General features: G+C 41.1%; 1 protein-coding gene across 6 annotated transcripts in view; it reads left to right on the forward strand.

Annotated features, from left to right (window-relative positions):
• Window positions 1-25,058, forward strand: part of LOC141726983 (chromodomain-helicase-DNA-binding protein 1-like) — a 127,183-nt gene that overhangs the window by 94,670 nt on the left and 7,455 nt on the right. For 3 of the 6 annotated variants that reach the window (XM_074532148.1, XM_074532149.1, XM_074532150.1), the window contains exons 30-37: window positions 56-184; window positions 2,566-2,814; window positions 3,231-3,371; window positions 5,475-5,653; window positions 7,773-7,869; window positions 8,078-8,135; window positions 9,133-9,340; window positions 9,515-10,908. In XM_074532148.1, the coding sequence (XP_074388249.1) occupies window positions 56-184; window positions 2,566-2,814; window positions 3,231-3,371; window positions 5,475-5,653; window positions 7,773-7,869; window positions 8,078-8,135; window positions 9,133-9,340; window positions 9,515-9,878 (1,425 nt within the window). In that variant the 3' untranslated portion in view covers window positions 9,879-10,908. Of the gene's footprint in view, window positions 1-55; window positions 185-2,565; window positions 2,815-3,230; window positions 3,372-5,474; window positions 5,654-7,772; window positions 7,870-8,077; window positions 8,136-9,132; window positions 9,341-9,514; window positions 10,910-25,058 lie in introns of those variants that run through there. The other 3 variants (XM_074532151.1, XM_074532152.1, XM_074532153.1) reach the window with 3 other exon arrangements.

A 25,058-nucleotide genomic window follows, 5' to 3' on the forward strand; every position in this document is an offset into this window, starting at 1 on the left:
ACTGTGATGCAGACACTTGTCAGTTGATATAATAAAGGTGCTAATTTACATTCAGGGCAATTCAAAGAGGAAGAAAGCAAGAAGTAAGAAGAATAGACCAACAAAGACTGCAAAAATTAAAGAAGAAATAAAAAGTGACTCATCACCACCCTCAGAAAAATCTGATGATGATGAGTATAATGAGGTAAATATCATTCATATAAAGACTTGAGCATTTTATCTTCTCAAAATGCAATTTTATTTAAAAATCGGAATATAAAACTAATGTTTCTGACTAATCCATTTTTACTACTGATTATGATTCTTCAGGTAGCAACTTTTGTTCAGGCTCAGGAAAAAAAAAATCAAGATTGTTTAGGAAGTACAGCATAAATAAACAGTGTTTTGAGACATGCAAGTGAATGCTTCTGTGTATGTCAGGGCTTTCATTATCACAGAATGGGTTAGGTTGGAAGGGACCACTGGAGGTCATCTAGTCCAACCTCCATGCTCAAGCTAGGTCCCTTAGAGTATGTTACTCGGGATTGTGTCCAGAAAGTTCTTGAATATCTCCAGAGAAGGAGACTCCACACTCTCTCTGGATAATCTGTTCCGTTGCTCAGTCACCTGCACAGTAAAGTTCTTCCTCATGTTCAGGTGGAACTTCCTGTGTTCCAGTTTCTGCCCATTGCTTCTTGTCCTATTGCTTGGCACCGCCGAGAAGAGCCTGGCTCCATCCTCTGACACCCTCCCTTCAGATAAGGGGATACTGATAAGGTCCCCTCTCAGATGTCTCCCCTCCAGGCTGAATAGACCCAGCTCCTTCAGTTTTTTTTCATAAGTGCGATGCTCCAGTCCCCTAATAATCTTTGTAGCCTTCTGCTGGATTCCCTTCAGGAGTTCCATGTTTCTCTCATACTGAGGAGCCCAACACTGGACACAGCACTCCAGATGTGCCTCATTAGGGCTCAATAGAGGGGCAAGATCACCTCCCTTAAACTGCTGGCAATGCTCCTCCTAATGCACCCCAGGATACCATTTGCCTTCTTGGCCACAAGGGCACTGCTGACTCATGGACAGCTTGTTGTCCACCAGGTCCCTGAGGTCCTTTTCTGCAGAGCTGCTTTCCAGCAGGTCACCCTCAACCTGTACCGGTGCCTGAGGTTATTCTTACCCAGATGCAGGACCCTGCATTTGCCTTGTTGAATTTCAGAAGGTTCCCCCCTGCCCATCTCTCCAACCTGTCGAGATCCTTCTGAAGGGCTGCACAGCCCTCTGAGGTATCACTCACTCCTCTGAGCTTTGTATCATCAGTGAACTTGCTGAGGAGGCATCTACCCCTTCATCTAAGTTATTGATGAACAAGTTAAACAATACTGAGCCCAGCATTGAATCTTAGGGGACACCAATAGTGACAGGCCTCCAACTAGACTGCAACTGATCACAACACTCTGAGACCTGCCTTTCAGCCATGTTCTCAATCTGCCTCACTATCCACTATGATATGAGGATGTCACAGGAGACTGTTGAAAGCATTGCTGAAGTCCAGATGGGCAATATCCACTCCTCTCATCTATCCAGCCAGTTGTCCCATTGTAGAAGGCAATCAGGTTGGTTAAGCATAATTTCCCTTTAGTGAAACCATGCTGATTATTCCTGATCACCTTCTTGTCATCCATGGGGATAGACATGGCCTCCAGAGTGAGGTGCTCCATCACTTTTCCAGGGATTCAGGTGAAGCTGAGTGACCTGTAGTTCCCTGGGTCCTCCTTCAAAGATTATTGCGAGTGACCTAGCAGTGATGTTTGCCAGTTCCTTTAGCACATGTGGATGCATCCCATCAGAGCCCATTGACTTGTTGATGTTAAGTTTGACTATTATTCAATAGATATTGTTCTAATAAGCTACTCAACTTTGTTATGTTTTTATTACTTCTGATGTGTTCCTTTAGGACTCCTCCATTTTTGTTGGTTCATTTATTTATCACACAGCAGAAACCACTACAGAGAAAAAAAAAAAAAACAATAGATTAGGTTTAGGGGCCACGTTGCACCTAATTTTGTGACTTTGAAGGTAGCTGAAAAAACACTAGATTCTTCAAAACATGTCTGAAAAAAACAAAGTTGGAAATCTGTTCCCTTCTCCTGTCACTGTGACTGTTTAATTCAGGGTCACACAAAAGTTACTGGAACAAAATTACCAGAACAAAAGTCTTTTATCATCACGATGCCCCGAAAAATCAGCTCAGTCTTGTGAGGTCTACTTCCTTATTCCTTTTAGCTCTTTGCAGCTTACCTAGTTTTTACAGGAGCAGATTTCTTTGGTAATACAAAAGTTAAATGGATTTAATCTCTCACACGCCCATTATCCCTGCCCAATCAATACTTGTTTTGTGTCACATTAAGGAAATGAGTGAGTAGTCCTCATCTTGTTTTGAAACTGCATCCAGCTCCATTTGATAGGTGTTAAACCTAAGTCTAAAGAAATCACACACAGAAAAAAGTATATTTTAATCTGATGGTTGCAAAATTTGTATAGTTAGAAACTCTATTTTATGTGACATATATATATGCTTGTGTATTTCAGGATGAGATTGTTTCAGTGAAATGTCCACATAAAAAAATAAAAGCAGAAGAAAATGAAGAAAAGCCTGAGCCAGATATTGGTATAAAGATGGAAGCTGTGGAAAAAAGAGAGACAAGAGAAAAAGAAAATAAGCGACATTTAAAAAGAGAGAAAAAAGAGGATAAGAACGAGTTTAAAAATATTAAAGAAAAGAGAGAAAGCAAACTAAAAGAATCCACACAGAAAGAAAAAGAAGTAAAGGAAGAAAAGGTAACTAGGTTTATTTTTTCTTATATAGCACTAGAAAAGGCCACCGGGTTTTTGTGAATGATTTTGAGTTGAAAAGATATTTTGGATCAGTAATTTCATTGAAATTTTTTGCATCATGTGAAGTTTTATTTTTGCCACTTGTAAGTACAAGGACAGGCAAATGAAATGGAAAATTACCTTTTTAAAGATCTATAGCTTAGTGGGACTGAGAGTGCAAGTGGTGCAAGAAACTTGTCCATTCTCCTTCTCCATCCCTCTGAGAGAGGAAATAAAAGGTACTATCACTGCATGACAGATTTTTTTTTTCTTTCTTTTTGTTATTATTGAAGAGAATGCAGTGATTGCCTAATTACAATGTAATTTCAGCCCAAAAATAAGGTTTGCTTATCAGATAAATTTTCATGTTTTGTTCGTAGGCAAATGAACTCAAATCTGAAAACAAAGAAAAAAATAAAAAAGTTTCATTGTTGGATATTCCAGTTCATATTACTGCAACTAGTGAAACAGTTCCAATATCAGAAGAATCTGAAGAACTGGATCAGAGGACATTTGGTGTGGTAAGTCCCTTGTTAATAACTTAGTGTTTACACTTGATATACTAAATGAGCACAATTTCTGATGTTTTTGATTCTACTATTAGGTATTATAATACACGTATCTATTGCCAGTAAAATCTTAGATCAGTGAAGGCTTATCGATGCTATACTAAATTCAGTTTTGTTTTCAGGTTAGCAGTTTTATTTTATTGCATTTATGCAGTATAGTGAAGAGTATTTGTCTAGTTGTGTTTGCTGTATAGTTTTAAAATACAGACTGTGAAGATCCATCCTCAAGAATAATTCATGGATACTGCTTCTTAAAGGACAGAAATTAATGAATTTTAATGCAGCTGCTGTAGTCTCTGACTTGGCCTTATCAAATACCCCTTTGTTCTTTGTAAGCTAACAAGAGAAAGTTGCTCTTAAAGTATTACAGACTTCAGGCATTAGGCAGAGGAAGGAACAAATCCTAAAGTCCTTAGAAATATCTTGCTGGTGTAATATCTCTGATACCAAAAGAATTTCAGTTATATCACTACTTTTGTCCACAACAGAAACAATATTGGAAGAACAAAAGGGAGATATGTAACATTTTATAGTTTGATTGGGGACTTTGGAAGGATGCTAAGAATTTACTTTGAGCAGCTACTTTACTGCTGTGAAAGTTGTATCATTCTGCTTTCAACAGTTGTCCGTTACTGCTAGACAGGTTTACTGGGTCTACTGTGGTGCTGGCTGTAAGAAGTAAATGATCTTGTTTTCTCATCGGTATGATACTGACTAGCTTACCTATGTGGGGGTTGTTGTTTTGCGTTTTTTTTGGTTTTTTTTTTTTTTTTTTTTGGGTTTTTTTTATTCTAAATGATGTTATAAGTGATTCGTCTATAATTTCCAGGATATCTTGTGAGTGGTTAGGTGACTGAAAATTACGCAATTCCCATGTACAATTGCACTTCTCTGTTCACCTCTACACTTAAGCAGTGTATTTTGTAAACCGTCTTTTAAAAAGTTGCTTAAGCTGTGGTTAGTGCAATAGGTAATGTAGCTGCTTAATTACTTAATGACATGATCTGGTAATGAAACAGCTTCACTGATTTTTGAGTTGTCCCTAGATGTTGACACAGTGATTGTGATGTTTTCCAAAATCCCTCATATTTTTGATTCTGGATATATAGACTTGTCTTCCTTCCTTAGTGGGAGTAATTATAGGTTGGGTTTACATACAGAACATTTTTTTTTGTCCAGGCCCTCTGTTCAGGAAGGTATATTTATCATTATGCCATGATCAGATGCAATCTAATTAGCATGTTTATCTTTTCAAATGGAAATTACTGCTGTGGGTTGTTGAGGCTAACTCATTTGACTTCTTGTCTATCTTATGACAGGTAAAATATACATTTCATCTACCTTGCCATTGTGATTGAATGGTATTTCCAAGCAAAGGTCTATAATTTAAAACATGCTACCTGATTTATCTGTATTTACTATTAACATGTTTAAATTAGTGTGAAAATTCAAGCATACCCATATGAAATATACGTATGAGTACATGTGTTGTCACCACTGTTACTAATTTAGGCACACCTAAACTAGCTTTATCCTAGTATCTGCATAGAACTCAGGCTTAAAAGCTGCACAGAGAAGGAATGCTGATCCTCTGTTGAATGCCAAGTTTAATTGTTGCAGAAAGTATCTACTTAAAATATATTAAACATTCTCATACCTAATCTTGGCACTGAGTTTGTATAGCTTTCAAGGCTCTAAAAAGTAAAATAACTCTTGTCCTATATACTTGTGCTGAAAGTTAAACTCATGATTGTAAAACCTAGTAATTCCTTTCCCTCAGAAAATCTTTTATATTAACTTAGTGCTTTCTTAAATCTTTAATATGTGTTACATACAATTTAATACTTTCATACATAAGTAAATTTTCAACTGGATTTAAAAAGCTACTTTTCCAAATGAAATTTTATAGTAAAACTAAAAGAGCTGCGAGCAAAGACTTGTTTTTCATTTGGCTTACAACAGTACTGTCTTTGCCTGTGTAAGGGTGAGTCATGTTTTATGATTTTTATATTTTTATTTTTGAATTAATGTATTCCTTTTTAAAAAAATTTACAGTGCAAAGAAAGAATGAGGCCTGTTAAAGCAGCATTGAAACAATTGGATAGACCAGAGAAAGGCCTTTCTGAAAGGGAACAGCTGGAGCATACTAGACAGTGCCTAATCAAAATTGGGGACCACATTACTGAATGTCTAAAAGAGTACGCAAATCCTGAACAAATTAAACAGTGGAGAAAGTAAGTTATTCTGCATGATTTTTCTTGAAAAAGGGAAATCCATAATAGCTTATATTAAATAGAATAATTTAAAATTATTTCTCATTTATTATTCTCCATTTATTTAATTTTTCTGCTGTATTAAATAAGGGCTTATGAAAAGAAGATTAAAAGTGGTAGCAGCTTTTATTGATTTCACTTTTTTATACTTGCATAGCAATGCATTTTGTCCAGTAGGTGGAGTCCTCTTACTTTTTAAAACCAAATGCAAAGAGAAAATAACTGTATTTAGAGTATATTTCATGTTTAGTGGAAAAGAATTCTTATCATTAAAGAATCTGCCTTTTTCAACATTGATGTTTGGTTTTGGTTTTTATTCATGCTAAAAACAGGCCATTATAAATGTGTGTGTTGAACTTTGAATGATTTTGAGTTGCAGAATCCTTTATTCTTTTTAAAAATAAACTCTAAAATTAAATCATATTAACTGACTTGATAAAAAAACATTTATCATAACATACTCCGAAATGTATTTCAAAATGAAATAAGAGTTTTAAGTGTTCTTATGCATCTGTGAGGTGATAACTTTGGAAAAATTGAGGAAAATGTTGGTTTATAAACTTACTATATATTGTTATTAAGTTATTAATGCAGTTAGATTTAGTTTTATCATAATGTGCACTTTAATCCTTTATGGTTGCAAATATGGTTGCACTTCCATATACAAAGCTCAGTCGTTTCATTTTCTTGCAGACTGTTAACAGAATATTTCTGCTGTTTGTACTTGCTTTATTTTAAAATATTGGGGTGAACTGAAATACAAAAGCAATATCCATGTCTTAAAGCCACTTTGGTAAATGTTATGTTTCTTTAAATGGAAATTCATAGTAAGATCATAGACTCATAGACTTGTTAAGGTTGGAAAAGACCTCGAAGATCATTGAGTCCAACTGTTAACCCAGCACTATCACTGTGTTCATCACTAAACCATGTCTCCAAGTGACACATCCATACATTTTTTGAACAGTTCCAGGGATGGTGATTCCACCACTTTCCTGAGCAACCTGTTTCAATGCCTGACTATCCTTTCAGTGAAGAATGAGTATGGTAGAGCTACTATAATATAATTAATATTATAGTAATGCTACAGTACCATGCATAGATTATTAAAGTATGTGTTTTATCTATCTTTTATAAGACATAGTATTTAGTAAAGATATTCATGCTGTATTTCTTATACAGATGTCATTGGGCACATCATTTGCTGGTTTTGTCTAGTTTTGCAAACCTCTAGGCCAAAACTATAGTATTTAAATCATCACAGTTAAAGAGCAGATTGATGCTTCTTGAGCCTACACACTTGAGATGTTTCTCAACTAAAAACTAGTTAGAACAGTACTATTCTGTAGTCTTTTAAGCATTCCACCTGTAAACTTTGCTAAAAGAATTCTAGACTTTAGATCTGGTGTCTGCAATCATAGAAGCAAATCTCGTCTTTAAGGTTTTGGCTTCTTGAAACCAAAAGTGTTGTTTTGTTTTACTTTCTTCTTTCATAGCATAGATTAGGATCAAAGATTTTGGCATGCTGCTTCCATCCTCTTTCAGATTTCTCATTTGGTTTCAAAAGCTTTGACCAGGCTTTGGAATTTCATGGGAAAATCCCATCCCTGATATCTGTAGGAAATTAGGCATGTAGATCAAATTTTTTATCCTGCAGGAGATTTAAAGTTCAGAAGAATCTTTACTGAGTAGTAAATACTCCAGGTTTCTGACATATTTCAAATAATCTTTTAGAAGAATTGCACAACAAATTGAAACCTATATTTTTATGCAATTGCCAAATCATTCTATTGACAAAACTGCCATGAATACTATTTTTCATGCAGTTTGCATTCTTCAGTCATTGTGATAAATATTACAAAATGGCAAATTATTAACGTAATTAATTTCTGAAAAGTTTGAAATACAGCTAAGTAATGTTTGCTGTGCAGCTAGACAATATACTGTGTAACAGACTTTACAATTAATTCATTTTACTGAAATACTGTTGAAATAATTTCATTTAAGTCCATGTTCTGTTGTATGACACAATAAAAACTAATATATGGAAGAATTATAACCTTTCTTCCTTTTTCCTCAGAAACTTGTGGATTTTTGTCTCTAAGTTTACAGAATTTGATGCCAGAAAGCTGCACAAGCTTTATAAACATGCAATCAAAAAACGCCAAGAATCTCAGGTAATACTTTCAGACTCTCTAAATATACAAAAATATATTCTAAGTTTTATAATTTTTATTATAAAGTATCAATTGTTCTCACTCAATACACTTTAAATGTATCTTACTGTTCATAGTAAACTAGTTTGTTTTCTTAGAATATTTTCTGAAGAATTCAGATGCAACTTTGGGATTTATCAATGACAGTTTTTGTACTTGTCTCTTTTAGCAGCACAGTGAACAGAATATTAGCAACAACATGAATACACATGTTATTAGAAATCCAGGTAAGAAATGTGGAACATATTATTGTGCTGGATATCTTAAATGATGGTATATAAAATGAAATAAACTTAAAACTGTCTCCTAGAACTCCCATACTGATGGATATCATAGGGATAGGCTGGCAGCATAACTTCACTAGTTTGGTGATGAAATTCAACTGAGCATGGACTGAATTTGGCACCTAGAGGTTTTAGTAGCAAGTTATTTGACCATTCTCTTAAAGTAAGTTAATTTTTAAAAACCCACACTTTTTTGTATTTAATTTTGAGAAGGGAGAGAGACCAACTCAACACTTGTAAACTTCTTGGAGTCTCTATACCTGTTTGTAGCACTTGTAATGTCACCATATCATAATAAAGATATTCCCTGAAGTTATGGTTAGCAATCAGTTATATGGGATGTCATTTACTACTGACAATAATACTGTGTTTCTATGCTCCCACAGTTGCCTTCTTGTGATACTTTTTTTTTATATCATGTTATATAAACCTAGAGTATGTTATCATGGGTTTAAAATTTATATATAATAATAATAGTATGGTAGTAATGAGTATAATGTATTTTAGGAATACCACTAACAACCTTTCATTAAGAAGGTGTACCTCTAAAACTAGTGTTCTCACTAGGGCTGTCTCCTTAGAGAGGAACTTCCTACCATTCTCTTTCAAATTGCTCTGCTAACGGCACCTGGTTTCTACTCCCTGCTCAATTAGACCACACTGATCTTCTCCATTCAGTCTGTAAGGTTGAAAATTTTAGTTTCTCAGTCCTACATATCTATATTTCTAGCTTGCTTGCCTTCTATTTCCTTCTGAGGTCTCTCTCAGTTTGCTCACATTACTGCATTTCTCTTTCAATCATTTAGATATTGTTTCTGTCAAACTATAATGCCATTTTCACATTGCTTTAAATCTGACAGATAGAAGAGCTGTTTGAATGGATAAAGAAAATAATTTTTACTGTATGAGGCTTCCTTATAACCTCTACTTTATTAAACAGGTGTTGAAAGACTGAAGGAGAATACAAACCATGATGACAGTAGCAGGGATAGTTCTTCTGATAGACATTTGTCACAGTACTATGATCATCATAAGGACAAGCATCAGGAAGATGCTTATAATAAAAATGACTCAAGGAAAAGGTCCTATTCAGCCTTCAGCAATGGAAAAGACCACAGAGACTGGGATCACTATAAACAAGACAGCAGGTAAATTGTTCTGTTAAAAATTCCTTTCCTGGTTTTTCAGTATGCTTGTAGTAAACAGCAGTGAATCTTTTCTAAGTAATGCAAAATTGCAAAGACATTTCTCTTATGCAGTTCTGTTGAATTGACATAATTGTAGTCCTTACTATGTGTTCAGTAATAAGTAAATTTTTTCAGATACTTAAGTGATGGTAAACGTAGAAAGCTGGATGACCACAGGAGCAGAGATCACAGGTCAAACCAGGAAGGAAGTTTAAAAGACAGTCGACCTCATGCAAATCACCGTTCCCATTCAGACCACAGGATACATTCAGATCACCGTTCCACTTCAGAGTATATCCATCATAAATCTTCCAGAGATTATAGGTACCACTCAGACTGGCAAATAGACCACAGAGCTTCTGGTAGTGGCCCAAGGTCACCATTAGATCAGAGGTCTCCTTATGGGTCAAGATCTCCTATAGGACACAGATCTCCATTTGAACACTCATCAGATCACAAAAGTACACCTGAACATACATGGAGTAGCCGGAAAACATAACAAAGACTGACATTTTCTGGACCATCTTTTAGCCATATACAGTAAACTAACACAGTAATTGCCTTATGTGACTTGAAAGTTATGGACTGGATATTGTTAGTCACAGTATTGTTACTTCTTTCCAGGATGCAAGGTCTATTATCCCAACAATAGAAAAATATTTTTGTATTTAAAATTTCTGCTGCACTGTGCTGCAAATGTTGGTGGCAGGTGTTTTCTGGGGGTTTTTTTCCCCCTTCTTTAAGAAATGAAAAATGTTTACTTTTACAGGGACCTCAACACTGCCCCATTCAGACTGAATCTCATAAAACTGGTTTTAGGGTGAACATAGTTTAAATTATGTTTGCAAATGAGATTTTAAACACAGACCTGTGATCATGTTTCAGGGAGAAATGAGGAGGAGTTTTTTTGTTTTCTTAGTAAGGAATTCTCAAGGACATTTGTTCACGTTTCAAAGCTATTTATTTACATTGTATACTGCAGTCACCTTGCCACTTTGCATCACAAGCTTGAATATTTCTGTACCTATAACTGTAAAATAGCCAAGATTTCTCCTGTTTGTGGTCAGCTGTAATAATGCTTTTTTTTCAAAATAAATCGCTGAAAGATATTGCAAACTAATTAAATGAGATTTTTTTTTTGCTTGTTCCTTTCCCTACCTACTCAGTCTTTCTTGTCACAGAGTCAATATACTAACACTTTTTAATAAAAATCTTTTTATGAAATCACTGTTTAGAATGCAAAAATGGGGATGGGAACCTTTTTATTCCATTTAGTGCCCCTTTTTTATTGGATGCTTCAGATACATGTTTTGGTTTTGTTTTTCTATTAAACTGACAATATTGTGATTTGTTGTAATGAAATGGGAAATATTCAGCTAAACTGTGGTCTGAAAAGTTTTTGTGTACACAGGTTTTAAAGAAGGCATGTTCAATATCTGAACACTTTTGAATCCAAATCAGACAAAATTTATTGGAAATGTATTGTTTTTCCTCTTGAAATGGGCAATAATGTCATATGTGCTATGCAGACAGTTAATATTTTAGATTTGAATGACTTTCTATTACAAGAATTATTACAATATACACTGTACATAGATAACTTCTGTTTGACAAATTAAATTTTAAATGAAATGTGAGCTCTTGCTTCCTGCTGGTGTTTTTCTACAGCATACATCTTTCTCATGTAACCATAAAAATATTCAACTCTTAATTACTAAATACACAACATAATTAGGGAAGATAAATGTCTACCCTGGCATCATGTGGTTGGTGCTAATATGTTGTTCCAATTTTTCTTCATCTTGCAATGTGTTGATGTCTTGGTTTAAGACAGTTTAAGGGGTGGACACTCCAAAATTAGTTACCTCTCCTTTTAGTTTTAACCACTCCCCTTTCACCAATAAGGTGAGACAAGATATAAGTGAAAAAATGGCAGTTTACTAAAAAACAAAACAGCAGAAGGCAAAAATAACAATAATAATCACTAGATGCAAAGGTGCTGAATCTCGTGGACTCCCAGGGAACAAAGAAAACAAAATGGTGGAGAAACCACTCCCCCAAGATGGTGCCCTCTGTAATGTCGTGGTCTGAGAGTTGAAGGCAGAAATGGTGGACAACAACCTCTCCCAACCACGTGTGAAGAGAGAGAACAAATAGAGAAAAACAGCACAGCAACTGAACCTCCACGATAGCAAAAAACTCCCTCTTCCCCCAAACAACAACTAACAGGGAACAAGGGCAAAATTTTAAAAAACCCTAGACTCCAAAAAACAGACAAATGCTCCTCTTATCTCTCTGACAGTGGAAGCTCTGTTGGTTAAGGCAGCCAAAAACTGGGAGCTGGAACTGGATTTGCAACTGGAACTTATGGAGGGACTATGCCTTCTCCTCAGCAAAAGCAGCAGGCAGCCAGCTAGGATAACTTGGACTCCATATCCTCCTGATTCAACCAGGCATTGCTGGTGGTCTGGGGCAACCATATGGAGCAGGGACTGTTCTGTTTTTCTTGGCATGGCACCACTACTGGTTGTCCTGGGTGGTGGCAGCAAAAAAGAAAGGAAAAAAAATGGTCCAAAGACCTGTCTCAGCTTTCCTGGCGAGAACGAAAGAGAAAGGGCAAGAGAACCTCTGCCTGAGTGTCCCTGACCTGACCTTAAAAGGACCTCAGCATCTGCCAACCTCCATGGTTCTGTTTCTAGCCACCAGGTCTTGAAGAGAGAGTAACAATATTGGCATATGACATCGCACTGATAGATATGGAATACAGTAACATTTTGGGTTACCCAGGGCAGTTGAGCATTTTTTTCCAATTAACCAGGGTTACACAAAAGTATTAAAATTGAACCAACACCTGTTCAGAGTACCTGTTTGTTATAATCTCACTATAGGCACAGCTTCTGCACATTCTAAGTTAATATCATTTAGCCAAGTACATTTAAGCTAATTTAATGTAGGCTGCAACTCAGATAATGCTTCTTAATTTATTAGCTGTCATTTTCCGAGGGTTTGGAGGGTTTTGAACTCTGCTTTTGAGCTTAATTACTGAAGCAGTGTTAAGCTAGTGGTGGCTAGTAAAGTTGTGCATGTGTGCTATGCATCTTCTAGTGGTGAAAATCTAGAAGTTGGAGCATTCACATCCACTGTCTAGTTCTTCCAGTTTGGGAAGTGAGCTGGAATCTTGGATCCACTCTAATGCATCAATAGAACAGTCCCACTAAGTCTACTTCACTATCAGTATAGCTAGACAGAACATAGTTGGTGTCTTTGGTTAGAATCTTTGCTAATTAGGATATTTAGGTTGTGTTAACTTTGATTATGTTATAGCTGTTTAAGACTTATCTGAATGCAGAGGGGAATGAAGTTTGATGGCAGAGGTGTTCTCCATGGCTTAATAAACTGACTGTTATGGGATTCTCCTAATTAGTAATATATGCACCATATCCTCTGCAAATAAACCATTTATAATTCATTTTCCATGCATGCAAATGTGGTGGCTGGACCTTGGCTGGATACCAGGTGCCCACCAAAGTCACTCTATCACTCCCCTCCTCAAGTGGACAGGGGAGAGAAAATATAACAAAAGGCTCACAGGCTGAGATTAAGACAGGTTGAGATCACTCACCAGTAGTACTGTTATGGGCAAAACAGACTTGACTTGGGGAAATGATTTGATTTATTACCAAACCTTTAAAACACTGTCCCCCCCCACCTCTCCATTTTTCCTGGGCTTAGCTTTAGTCCTGATTTTCTACCTCCTTCCCCTAAGGGCTGGGAAATGGATGTTGTGGTCAGTTCATCACATGTTGCCTCTGTTGCTTCTTCCTCCACAGAGGACAGACTCCTCACATTCTTCCTTTGCTCTGGCTCTGTCCCTCCCATGGGAGACAGTCCTCCATGGACTTCTCCAATGTGAGTCCTTCCCACAGGCTACAGTTCTTCATTAACTGCTCCAGCATGGATCCCTTCCATGGGGTGCAGTCCTTCAGGCACAAACTGCTCCAGCATGGGTCTGTCATGGGACCACAACTCCTGCCATCAAACTTGCTCCAGGATGGGCATGGTGGCCTAGGTTGGTAAGCAAAAGGTTCGGGTGATGTGGACAAAACACACCTTGATACCAATAAAACAGGGCAGAAGGGAGCTGACTTTATGTATACATGGACAAATAAGGACATGCTGAGAGGACAGCATGATGGGGGAAGCTCATACCCTTTCTGCAAAAATCAGCATGGTGGTGGGCCTCTCTTAAGTGTCTGTATGCTAATGTACACAACATAGGAAACAAGCAGGAAGAATTTGAAGCCTATATGCACTTGGGGGTGTATAATCTCATTGGGATTGCAGTGAGCTGGTGTGATGGCTCACAGGACTGTAGTGCTGCAATGGCTGGATACTAGCTCTTCAGGAAAGACAGGCTGAAAAGGCAAAGAGCTGTGAAGAAGGAGCAAGGTTGCCTGGAGCTCTGCCTAGGGATAGATGATAAGAGCTTTTGGATCAGGAGTAGTGGACAGACCAACATGTGTAACATTGGGATGAGTATTGGCTACAGACTGCCCAATTAGGAAGTAATCGTAGATGAGGTCTTCTTCAGACAAAGGGAAGAAGCCTAATGGTTGCAAGTATTTGATATCTTGTAGAAGGGCAACTGTCCTGTTTAAAAGACAGGTGTCTGCCAAGGAAGGCAGGAGTAATTTCTTACCACCTTTTGAAAGAATTTGTCAGCCTTCATTGGGAACAAAAGATCAGTTAGCAATAAGGACAAAAGCTAAATGGTTATTTTCCAACACCTGAAAACACTTTTCTTCCTGGACCTCCTGACAGTTGTCAAACAGTCCAGTTCAATCACTTTGCTCACTTCAATGTACTGCTGAAAGACAGAGCAGGGAGCACAATGAGACTAGAGAACAACTGTTCCTTTAGAAGTTATTTTTCTTTTTTTTTTTTTTTTTTGAAAGTGCCTGATAATTACATTATTGGTCCACAATCCTGAAAATGGTTAAGCAGGTGAAGAAACATGCTTTGATGATGATTTCGGATTGATTTGTTTACAATTATAGTGAAATAACTTTCATGGGAAAAATTATTTTGCTTCTCTTAGTTTTCATGTACAGCATTTTGCTTCATGTTTGAAAAAATAGCTTAAGAAAGCTATAGCTATATTGATTTTGATTTAAAAGTGTCAAGCACACATTGTACAGATCTAATAGACTGTCAAAAGCAAAGATCATGATCTAAAAAAGAGCCATATCCTGGGCAAATTGTACCATTTATACAGAGACATATACAAGCCTAGGTGCCAGAGCTCCATGATTAAACTGGGCAGCATGCTGACTAGTGAGTTCTGGCACAATGCCAGTGCCCCCATGAAAATACCCTCTCCCTGGTTTCTGCTGTGAGATGTGACCAGGAATAAGCGAAGCAGGCTCCTACTTAGGAATAAAGAAAACTTTATTAACTAAACTACAAGGAAGGAAAAAACCACACAAGGAAAATGAAAACTTCACAAATACATCTCCTCCTCCTCACCAAATTCCCAATACAATGCATTCCCCCAAATCACCAACTCTCGGTCTGGCACCACCCTTTAGAATACTCAATCTTCAGTTCATCAAGAGGAGTGAGGAGTCCCTCTTGTGCCATAGGTTTCTCCTGGAAACACCGTTGAGCCCTCTTGTGTTTCCATGTCATTCGTGGCACCGGCCGGAGATCCTTTGCCATCGTGACATCTCCATTCCATGCCCAGTGCTCTCACCACTGTGCATGGACCAGAGCTGCTTCTAGGGTTGTCTTTCAAAGATGCCTTGTCTCATTCCAATAAAAGGGCACAGCCTCTCCTTCAGGACACCTGTCCTCCCCACATTTTTTGCACCCCCTGGGGCCGAGGGGTACCCACACTGAACCCTCCTGGTTCCGAGGCACTGCCTCCCCCTGGCATGCAGTCTCCGCATCACAAGGAAACATGGTTTTATCCATGGCTACAAAAAGAGTCCAGCAAAAGAGCCACTCCACCATCTCCTCCCACCTAAGAGTCTTCTCCACTTCCCTCGTGTCCCATTTCCTCTTATCTCTTTTCTCTCTCCTCATTCAGCTCCAGGAGGATTAGCATTTGTAAAGTTTCCATCAAGCAAGAAAATGGTTAAATCTCAGTCTCTGCCTTTCCAGAACTCCCACGCTGCCCTGCTGGAGCTGGGCACCTTCTCACCGACCCCCCCCCTTCTCCTTCTCAGTCGGCCGCTATCAAAATCAGACGCCGGCTCTGCCTCTCTCTCTCCTGGGAGGGGGTGGCTGCCCGATGTCTCTTGGTGCTCCTCCACCCTTCCATCCTCAGGGCCTCTTCACCTCCCATCTCTGTCCAAGCCCCGGGCCTACCTCATGGTCACGTGGCTGCCCCTCTCCCCCCCAGCAGCAGCAGCTGGACGCGGGAGAGATCTGAACTCTTTCCCGCCAGAAAGCCCAAGAGAGCCTCCCAGGGGAGCAGCTCTGCTTTTTAACCCCTGTGTGTTCTCAGAGGCGTATCCAAATCCCAGTGGTCAAACCAAGTGCCAGTATTAAAATCTGAGCACCCATTGGTGGTCTGACCACAGCATCCCAGAATTCCTGTCAAACCACGTCACAAATATAAAATGTTCCGGACAAAACTGTTATTTTTTTTCTCTTTCTGTCTCTCAGGAAAATTAATCCATGAACACCAGAGGTTTATGTCCAAAAAGGAGACAGAGGAGTCCTGTAACTATTCAAATAAAGGGAGAGGCCTTGGGGTGTTTTCCCTGGGGTCGCTGAAATTTTTAGGGGACACAGCCTCCTTTTTATCCTAATTTCCCGGCCACATTTCCCTCTCTCTTTCCCCATTGGCCGAGGTACTTGAGAGGTACAGACTTCCTGAATCGCCTAATACCTAACATCCCTTCTAATGTATCTGCCCCCCATTTTTCTTTTTCCTTGTGTCTCTGTTCTTTTTCTCTAAGTCCAGAGATTTAGCACAGCCTTGGGTGTGCTTGAGCAAAAATCTGTGTCAATTAGTGGAATTCCTATGCAATTAATGGTTCCCCCCATTGCTTCTTTCATCTCTTCGTATCTGGCCTTATCTACCATCAGGCCCACAGTTTGTAAGGACACCTCATTCCTTTCAATCCCTCCTCATCTTATTTTCTCAATAATTGTCTTTAAAAACTTTAATTATCATTGACTTAACTTTCTGTTCTTGGGGTTTTTTTTGGTTTTGCAATTATTTGCAGTGACATAATTTTCTGTCTTTTTGTAGTAATTTCTGGATTAGTAGTGCTGGCTGCTACCTGTGTCTCCTTGATCACATGTTGAATAAGTTGCACTAAGCAAGGGATCATATATGGTAAAAAGATAAGAGTTGCTACAGTACATAAGAGGAAAAAAAGCATTTGTTTAACCCATAGTACACCAGGTAACCATGAAAACATGTCCCATTCCCATCCTTTCCATGTTTGGACCAGTACATGAGCTAAATTTCTTATTCTCTTTGTTATTTGTTTCATCACTTTTCCATTGTCATCTATTTGCAAACAGCAGTTAGAGTCATTTAATTTTCCACACACTCCTCCTTTCTTCTGGTAATAGATAATCTAATACCATCTGATGTTGAAATATTGCATTCCTCATCTGAGTGGATTGGACAGCAAGAAAGTCAAGAGCTGTAGCTGCCTGGTTGATTATTATTTCAAAGACAGCTTGTAACCTAATTATCCAGTTTAAATTATAAATGGGTTCTCTGGCACCTGATATCAATTCATCATGATTCCAAGTGGCTGGTCCATAGTGTTGTATGATTCGCTCAGGTGGCCATTCATCTTTTCCCCATTTTGGGTGCTCCCTCCAGCCAGGGCTGCTGTATCTCTAATTAGATCATCATATACCTTGATTCCTAACTGATTTCCCTGAAGTTGTGGTAGCAGAAAGAACAAGGGTCTAATATACCCTACATAACATATCCCTGACCAGTTTGGAGGTAACTTGAGATAGGCATGTTGGCCACCCATGGCCAGCTGTCAGATCTTCCTAGCCCTCCGCAGACCCAACAATTGCTAAGGTTAGAAGTGTTTGCTACTTCTTCTCCTAGGACTAAAAAAATTATTCGTCTACCTTTGGCCCAAATCTGACAACATAAAGGTAAGATTATTAAGAAAAACATTCTAAAGGTATAATCTAATTTCCTAAACTAATTTTCATGCTATCTTCCACACCACCTGTGATGAGTGAAGGCACAGAAATCACTTAACATAAAGAAAACAATGACAGTGAGGATTAGCCCCAGTGACTGGAGATTCTAAAGGAGGGATGCCCATACAGATTATTTTAGCAGTCTATGTAAGCACATGAGGCTTCCCCCAATGCCGGCGGCCTGGTTGCTGCTCTGGTCCACTCCTGCAGTGTCAGTTGCTGCCTCCTGTCCTTCTCCTCCAGCTGAGATGTCCAAACCTTTGAGGCTTCAGAGACCTTGCCCCAAGTGTGATGGGTACACCTGCATTCAGCTCTCTTGATGGATGTTTCTGTGGTCAGTAACACTTGGAAAGGTTCACACCACTTCATCACCAGTGGTGCTTCTTTCCACTCCTTAACTAGGACCCAATCTCCTGATTGGATGTTATGAACAGCAAAGTCCAAAGGCAGGGTCTGTGCCAGCTGAGCTTCCTGTCAAAGAGATTTCACAAGAGACAGCATCCTGGCCACATATTGTTTTAAATATACATCACTTATCTCTACCCCCCCACTAAGTTGAGAATTACATGGGTAAGGAATTCCAAACATCAATTCAAAGGGAGATAATTGAATATGTCCTCTGGGTCTGGCCCTTATTCTTGCCAAAGTCACTGGCAAAAGCCATATTCACAGCATCTTAGTTTCTATCACCAGCTCCAGAAGGTGTTTCTTTATTTCTCCATTCATTCTTTCAACCCGACCCAAGCTCTGGGGCTGCCAGGGGATATTCCATTGTATGCCTAAAGCAGTCATAATCCCTTGAAGGATTTTTTCTGCTAAATTCGTTCTCCTATCTGAGTCTATTGCTTCTACAATCCCATACCTTGGAATTATTTATTCCAAAGATACTTTAATAACTGATCTTGTAGTTGCTGAAATGGCTGGAAATGCTTCTGGCCACCTTGTTAACTGGCATACTGTTACCAGAAGATAGTTGAACCTTGCCACTCAGGTCATTTCAGTAAAATCCACCTGGCATCTTTGGAAGGGGCGTACAGCCCAAGGCCTCCCTCCCCTGGCAGTTTTCTTTGTAACTCTGTTATTGGTTTTAGCATAAATCAAGCAACCCTCAATAGCTCACTTTGCCAGGGTAAAAAGACCCGCAGTAAGATACATTTTGAGGAACGCTTATGCCAGTCCTTGAGAGCCCCAATGACTCCTTTCATGAAGTTGTTTTAATATATTTAAGGCCAGAGCTTTTGGTATCCACTGCTTACTCTTTCTTGTAAACCAATTATCCCCTCTTTCCTCTGCCCCACTCTTTTTAATTATCTCAAGCTCCTCTGGTGGAAAAGACAGTTTCTCTGGCAGTGGTGGGGTTACTGGGAGCAAAGGGAGGATCTTAGAGATTTTTGGCAACAATGCAGCTTTCCGAGCTTCTTCATCAGCCAGTTGGTTACCTGTTGCCTCCTCTGAGCACCCTGCCTGGTGTCCCCTTAACGTGTATTACTGTCACCCCTTTTGGTAAATTCGCCTCCAATAGGGGTGAGATTAAACTCTCATGAGCTAATGCTTTTCCCCTGCAGGTTGATCAACCTCTTTCTTCCCATAATTTCCCAAATGCATGTATCACCCCATATGCATATTTAGAATCAGTAAAAGCATTCACTATCTTGTCCTGATATAATTCACAGTCTCTCACAAACACATACTTTTCTGCTGTTTGAGTTGACCATGTGGGCAGAAACGTCCCCCCTTCCTTTAACTCCCTTCCATTAATGATAGTGTATCCTGTAAATGGCTTCCCTTCTATCACCCTTGAAGATCCATCAATAAACACATTTTCTCCCTCAGGCCAGGAAGTGTCTCATAAATCTTCCCTAGCCCAGGTCTGGAGATCTATCACCTGAATGCAGTCATGGGTTTCTTCTTGGCCCCCCTCTTCAGGGCTGTTCACAGAGGCTGGGTTAAGTCCATCCCCGCTTTTCAATTCTAAATCTTCCTGTTTCATTAAATAAGATTCATACTGTAATAACCAAGTGCTGGTCATCTACTTAGAGACTCTTACAGTTAACAAAGCTTTAACTTGTTGTGAAACTTTAACAATCAGATATCCTCCTGCTGTCAGTTTTCAGGCCTCAGTTACCATTGAAGCCATGGTTGCACAGTTCTGCAGACAATGAGGCCAGCCTCTGGACACCGGGTCTAACAGCTTAAAAAAATAAGCAACAGGCCGCTGTGTTCCCCTGTGTTCTTGTACTAAAACTCCTTTATCATGGTCCTGTTTAACATCTATGTATAACTCAAATTCATTTTCTGAGTCTGGAAGAGCTAAGACTGGGACCTTAACCAATTTGTCTTTTATATTTCTAAAACTTTTGCTGTCTTTCTGGTGTCCATATCACAACATTAGGACTGTCTTGGGTTAAAAAGTCATATAAAGGTCTGGCCAAAACAGAAAAATCCTCAATCCATGCTCTGCAGCACCCCACCAACTCTAAAAACTGCCGTAACTCCTTTTTTGTCTGGGGTAATGATACTTGTAAAATCCCTTGTATTCCTTCTGGATCGATACACCATAACCCTCCAGTCAAAATGTGTCCCAAATATTTAACCTTTTTCTCTACTGTTATAGATGGGTGGTGTGGTGATTGGCGCTCGCAGATGAGGAATGGATATTATGTGTGTTAAAAAAAGCTTTGTTAAAGTTCTTTTGACGTGTGACCGTTGTTGTAAGTTGTTTTTGGACCCCTTTTTGTCTTCCCTTTAATCTTCTCTTCTTCCCTTTGTATTGTTGCCACCAGACAACCCTGGTTGGCGGGGTTGTCAGAGACATGTGGAGGGAGGGCATATACACATGCCCCTTGCATGAGGCTGCCAGGAGTGGGGGAAGCTTGTCCCTGGGGGGACTTGGCATGCAACACCTCACCTCCAATCGAGTTGCAAGAAGGTCTCCACCAATGGACGGCAAAGAAGAGTTAACTGGCAGAATTTGGGACAGGCCAGGGATATATAAGGAAGATGTTTGAATATGCATGACCGCTTATGAATATGTATTTGGCTAATGCAACACCAAGGGTATAAAAGGCGGAGCCGCCATTTTGTGGACGTGCCTCTGGTGGTCGGCCACATTCCCAGTGCTGTCCCTTTTGCTTTGTGAATTTTTTATTAGTTCTTAATAAAACTTTTATAACTCATTCCCACTTGGTGTCTGAGTCATTTATAACATCTACCAACTGCGCCTTCTTTTTAGACACACTAAGTCCCTTTTTAGCAAGAAAATTAGGCAGCTCCACAGTAGCCTCTTCAACCACCTTTTCTTGTTCCCCTGATAAAACCAAGTCATCCACATACTGCAACAACCTAACTCCTGAGGGTGGAGTAAACTCTCTTAATATTTTCTGCAAGGCTTGTCCAAACAAAACTGGTGACTTTGTATATCCCTGTGGGAGCACTGTCCTTGTCAATTGTTGTCCTACCATCTTCCCTGGAGCTGTCCCCACTTGTGGGTTTATTTCAGCATAAGCCTTCTCAGATATTTTACAGAGTTACCACAATGTTAGCCTCTGTATCATTTATTTCAATACTAATTTGCATTCCCACTTTAGCTATCAAATCCCTTCCCAGAAAATTACAATCACAATTAGGAACAAACAGGAATTAATGCATTTCAAACCTATCCCCCATATCTACTAACAGCGGTTGAATAAAATACACTCATCCTTTCCACTCACCCCTTGAATAATCAATGATCTTTTTGACAATTTTCCCCCTTTAGACATAAAATTCAAAGTGGATCGAGAGGTCCCTGTGTCTATCAGGAAACACACCTCTTCTCAATCTGGACCCACCTTAAAAATTAGCAAGGGCTCCAGTGTGGTGGGTCCTTGATATAATGGGAGCCCCTGACACCCCTAACAATCCATCTCCATTATCCTCTGAACTTCCTCCTCCTGAGGGTCCAGTTGTCTCTGTGGACATTCCAGCTTCCAGTGTCCCTCTGCCCTGCAGATAGCACACTGATTCCTCAGCAACCACTGTTTGGATTGCCTCTCCCCTAGTGAGGAGGGAATGCTTTTGCCACTTCCTTGTGGCTGATCCTGTCCCTTCTATCCTGGGGGACCCCTTGGGTCCTGAGGTTTATCCCTCTGGGACTGTAAAAACTCTTTGCCTTTGCTTTCACCTTTTCCTCATCCCTTCTTACATACACTTGCTGTATCTTTCTAACCAGTTCATCCAGGGACTTATTCTGTTATTTCTCTAGTATCCCTTGCTACTGCCTGTGGATAGGCATTTTCTCATAGCGCAAAACCATTTATTTTTCAAGTGAACCGAACAAAATCCTTAAAAGAAAATCTTAATCCTTCCATGTACAATCTGCATTTCCCAGATAGGTCTTCACCTCCTCCTTGTACTCATTCTCTTTATCACACAACATATACCAGAGCCAGTCTCTGTCCTGCCACAGGGTCCAAACACACCTCCTCCCCCAGCTCTCGTGACAGGCACTGCTGGCAGCATCTCAGGTAGCCGGGATATCCTGCAGCCTCATGGGGACCAGCGGCCACTGCTGCCCCTGCCCCAGGGGTAGTGGGGTCAAGCACTGCCCGGTACTAAGCCCCAGATGCCCCACAGCCCCCACAGGCCCCCAGCCCATGCTCCCGCTCTCACACTTCTCTGCCCAGTCCTGCCACTCCTTGCCTTAACCATATCTCTCTACATTCCCCTTCAGTTAATCTTTTCTCAACATATCAACACTATTTGTCAATTTCCTGTTGTCAAGACTCCTTCTCAACTCTCCTTATTGCCCCCCTCGGGCATGGATTGTTGACACTCCTTCTCAACTTTCCCTTATTGCCCCTTTTGGGCATCTATGTCTTTAATTACACCTGGGACAATGCGTAAACCAACTCCACATTCTTCCAAGGGATTCTTTGGAGATATTTTGGGGTCATCATCCCTTTTGCCAGGGCCCTTTCCTGGCTTTACCTTTGTAACCCTCCATGGGTGCCCTGTTTTACCTGTGCTACCCTCCATGGGTGCCCTCTCAGGTTAACTCCCTGAAGATCCCATTGTACTCACCAGTGAGATTTTCAGTGGTTGTTCCCTGTGGACTCTTCATGGATCCCCCTGGTCCGCCACTGTGGAGAGTCAGGGATCTGCGTGCGGAAGAAATCGGGCTGTACGGTCAGTCAGGACATTCCCCCCCCCCCCCCGCAGTCAGACCTTTGCTCCCTACCTGGCTGCACCCAGCCGGACGTGAGCAGAAGGAAATGACACTGACTGCCCAAGCTATAAAAACCCTTGTGACCCCTCAATAAAAGCCATTTGCTGTCCGCCACGTTGGTGTCAGGAGCATATGGTCCGAGTGACCCTGGGGTTTGGGCCACTGTGCCGGACTAAGAACCAGGTCGCCACGCCTTCAGAAGGCAACATCTGGTGCCGAAAACCTGGGACATGATCACCACCCAGGGTTCGGGGATCGCCTGGACGAGGGACCGGCGGCTGCACAGCTTGCCTAGTGCCGCGGGGGGGACGCCCCCGGACCAGCGAGGAGCATGGACGCTATCGTGAAGGTCGTAAGTCAGATCCACACGCAGTGGGGTATCAAGTGTAAGCTTAAGCATTTTATTCTCGCAATGCCGAGACTGATTAAGCTAGGGGCTATAGAAAGCCCGGTAGAAATTCTCCATCCGGAGATTTGGTATAATTGCATGAAGGCTCTGGCTGAGGAAACCATGTCCTCAGGCTCAGGGAAAACCCTCAAATGGTGGGGCAGAGTTATCCAGGCTCTGCAAAAAGCTCGACAAGAGCAAGAAACCTGGAAAGCCGTGCAAACTTTTTTATTAGCCACGCCGCAGTTGGGAGTAGAGGCAGCGACGCAAACCGCGGAGGACTTTGACCCGGTCGGGCACGCGGAGGCGCGAACGCTGGAACCCCCTCAGCGACCAGGCTCACCATTGGAGGGGGGGGAGCGGACGCGGACATTTTGGCAGGGGCTAGCAGAGGAGGCGCGGAATGCTGCTATAATATCAGACCCCGAAGCGGTTGAAAAAAAGGTACCCCCGCCATATGCGTTTGAAAATGGCGCCGGAGTGCATGACCAGGGCTGGAAGGATGATACGGGGGAGGAAATGCAGCAGGCTCGCTGAACAGCGCAAGCGTGGGCGAGCGTGGAGGAGGGGCGGCCCCTGAGAAGGGACTTGAGACCAATCAAACCACTCAATTTAAATTAGGTCCTTATAGGGCAAGGACCTCCCCCAGCAGGAGGCGGGGAGAGCCAGGGGGAGGGAACGGCCCGACCCCTGCAAGAAGGGGCGGAGTCGGAGCCCGAGAAAATGGCTGAGCAGCCCGGAAATGTCCGGCCAGTCGACTTCCGGCTCGGAGTCCGACTCGAGCTGGGATGGGCTCGAAAGGCGGTCGGAGGATTCCGACACTGACTCAGACTTTAACAAAAAGGGAGCAGTGGCATACAAGATCACTAGCTGCAGCGCTCCTGCGTGGGTTAAGGGGATATCAGAGAAAGATCAAACCCCGCTTACAGACTGGCGGAAAATAAAAATGGCTTGCGTGGAGTGGGCTCCGTCTGCCACACTGGTTTTCCCGGTCCGTGTGGGGGGGGCGGGCGGAAACCAAAGAACTTACTCCCCGGTAAACCCGAAAGACGTGCAGGCAATTGTTAAAGCGGTTGCAGACAGGGGGATTAATTCTGCCATGGTTTCCACATTCATTGACAGCATTTTTGGAAGCGATGATATGCTTCCCTTTGATATCAAACAGACTTGCAGGCTGATTTTTGATGGGGCAGGGATGATCCTTTTTAAACAGGAATGGGAGGACAATTGTGTAAAGCAGCTAGCCTTAGTAACAGGGGCAGACCATCCACTGCACGGCTCCAGCATACAGAGGGTAATGGGCACAGACCCCACTATGATCACCCCCCAGGTGCAGGCTGAGGGCCTGCGGGCCCATGAGGTTATGACAACAACCTGTGCTGCCCGAGAAGCCATCCATGTTGCTTCCAAAGTAATAGCCAAACCATCGCCATGGTCCACTATAAAGCAGAGTGAGAGCGAGAGCTTCACTCAGTTTGTGGACCGCCTTCAGGCAGCATTAGATTCCTCTGCATTACCCTCAGAGGCGAAGGGTCCTGTGCTGGCAGAGTGCCTACGCCAGCAATGCAACTCAGCCACCAAGGACATTTTAAGATCACTGCCACCTGGGTCCAATGTTGCTGCCATGATCAGACACATTGCAAAGGAAGAACACCTAGCTCCCATCCAAGCAGCAGTTCACACTGCAATAACCAGTGTGATGGCATGCTTTATGTGTGGCCAGGCAGGCCACGTGGCAGTAAACGGTCCCCAGTCAGGACGCCCACCAGCAGCTGCTCCATCACGCCAGGGGAAACTTAGGGGACCATGCTGGGCATGTGGAAGGAAGGGGCATTTAGCTAATGAAGGCAGATCCAAGCCTCAGGGAAACGGGAAGGGGAGGGGGCAGCTGGGCC

The sequence above is a fragment of the Zonotrichia albicollis genome, chromosome W, assembly GCF_047830755.1.
Source record: "Zonotrichia albicollis isolate bZonAlb1 chromosome W, bZonAlb1.hap1, whole genome shotgun sequence".
Classification (NCBI taxonomy): domain Eukaryota; kingdom Metazoa; phylum Chordata; class Aves; order Passeriformes; family Passerellidae; genus Zonotrichia; species Zonotrichia albicollis.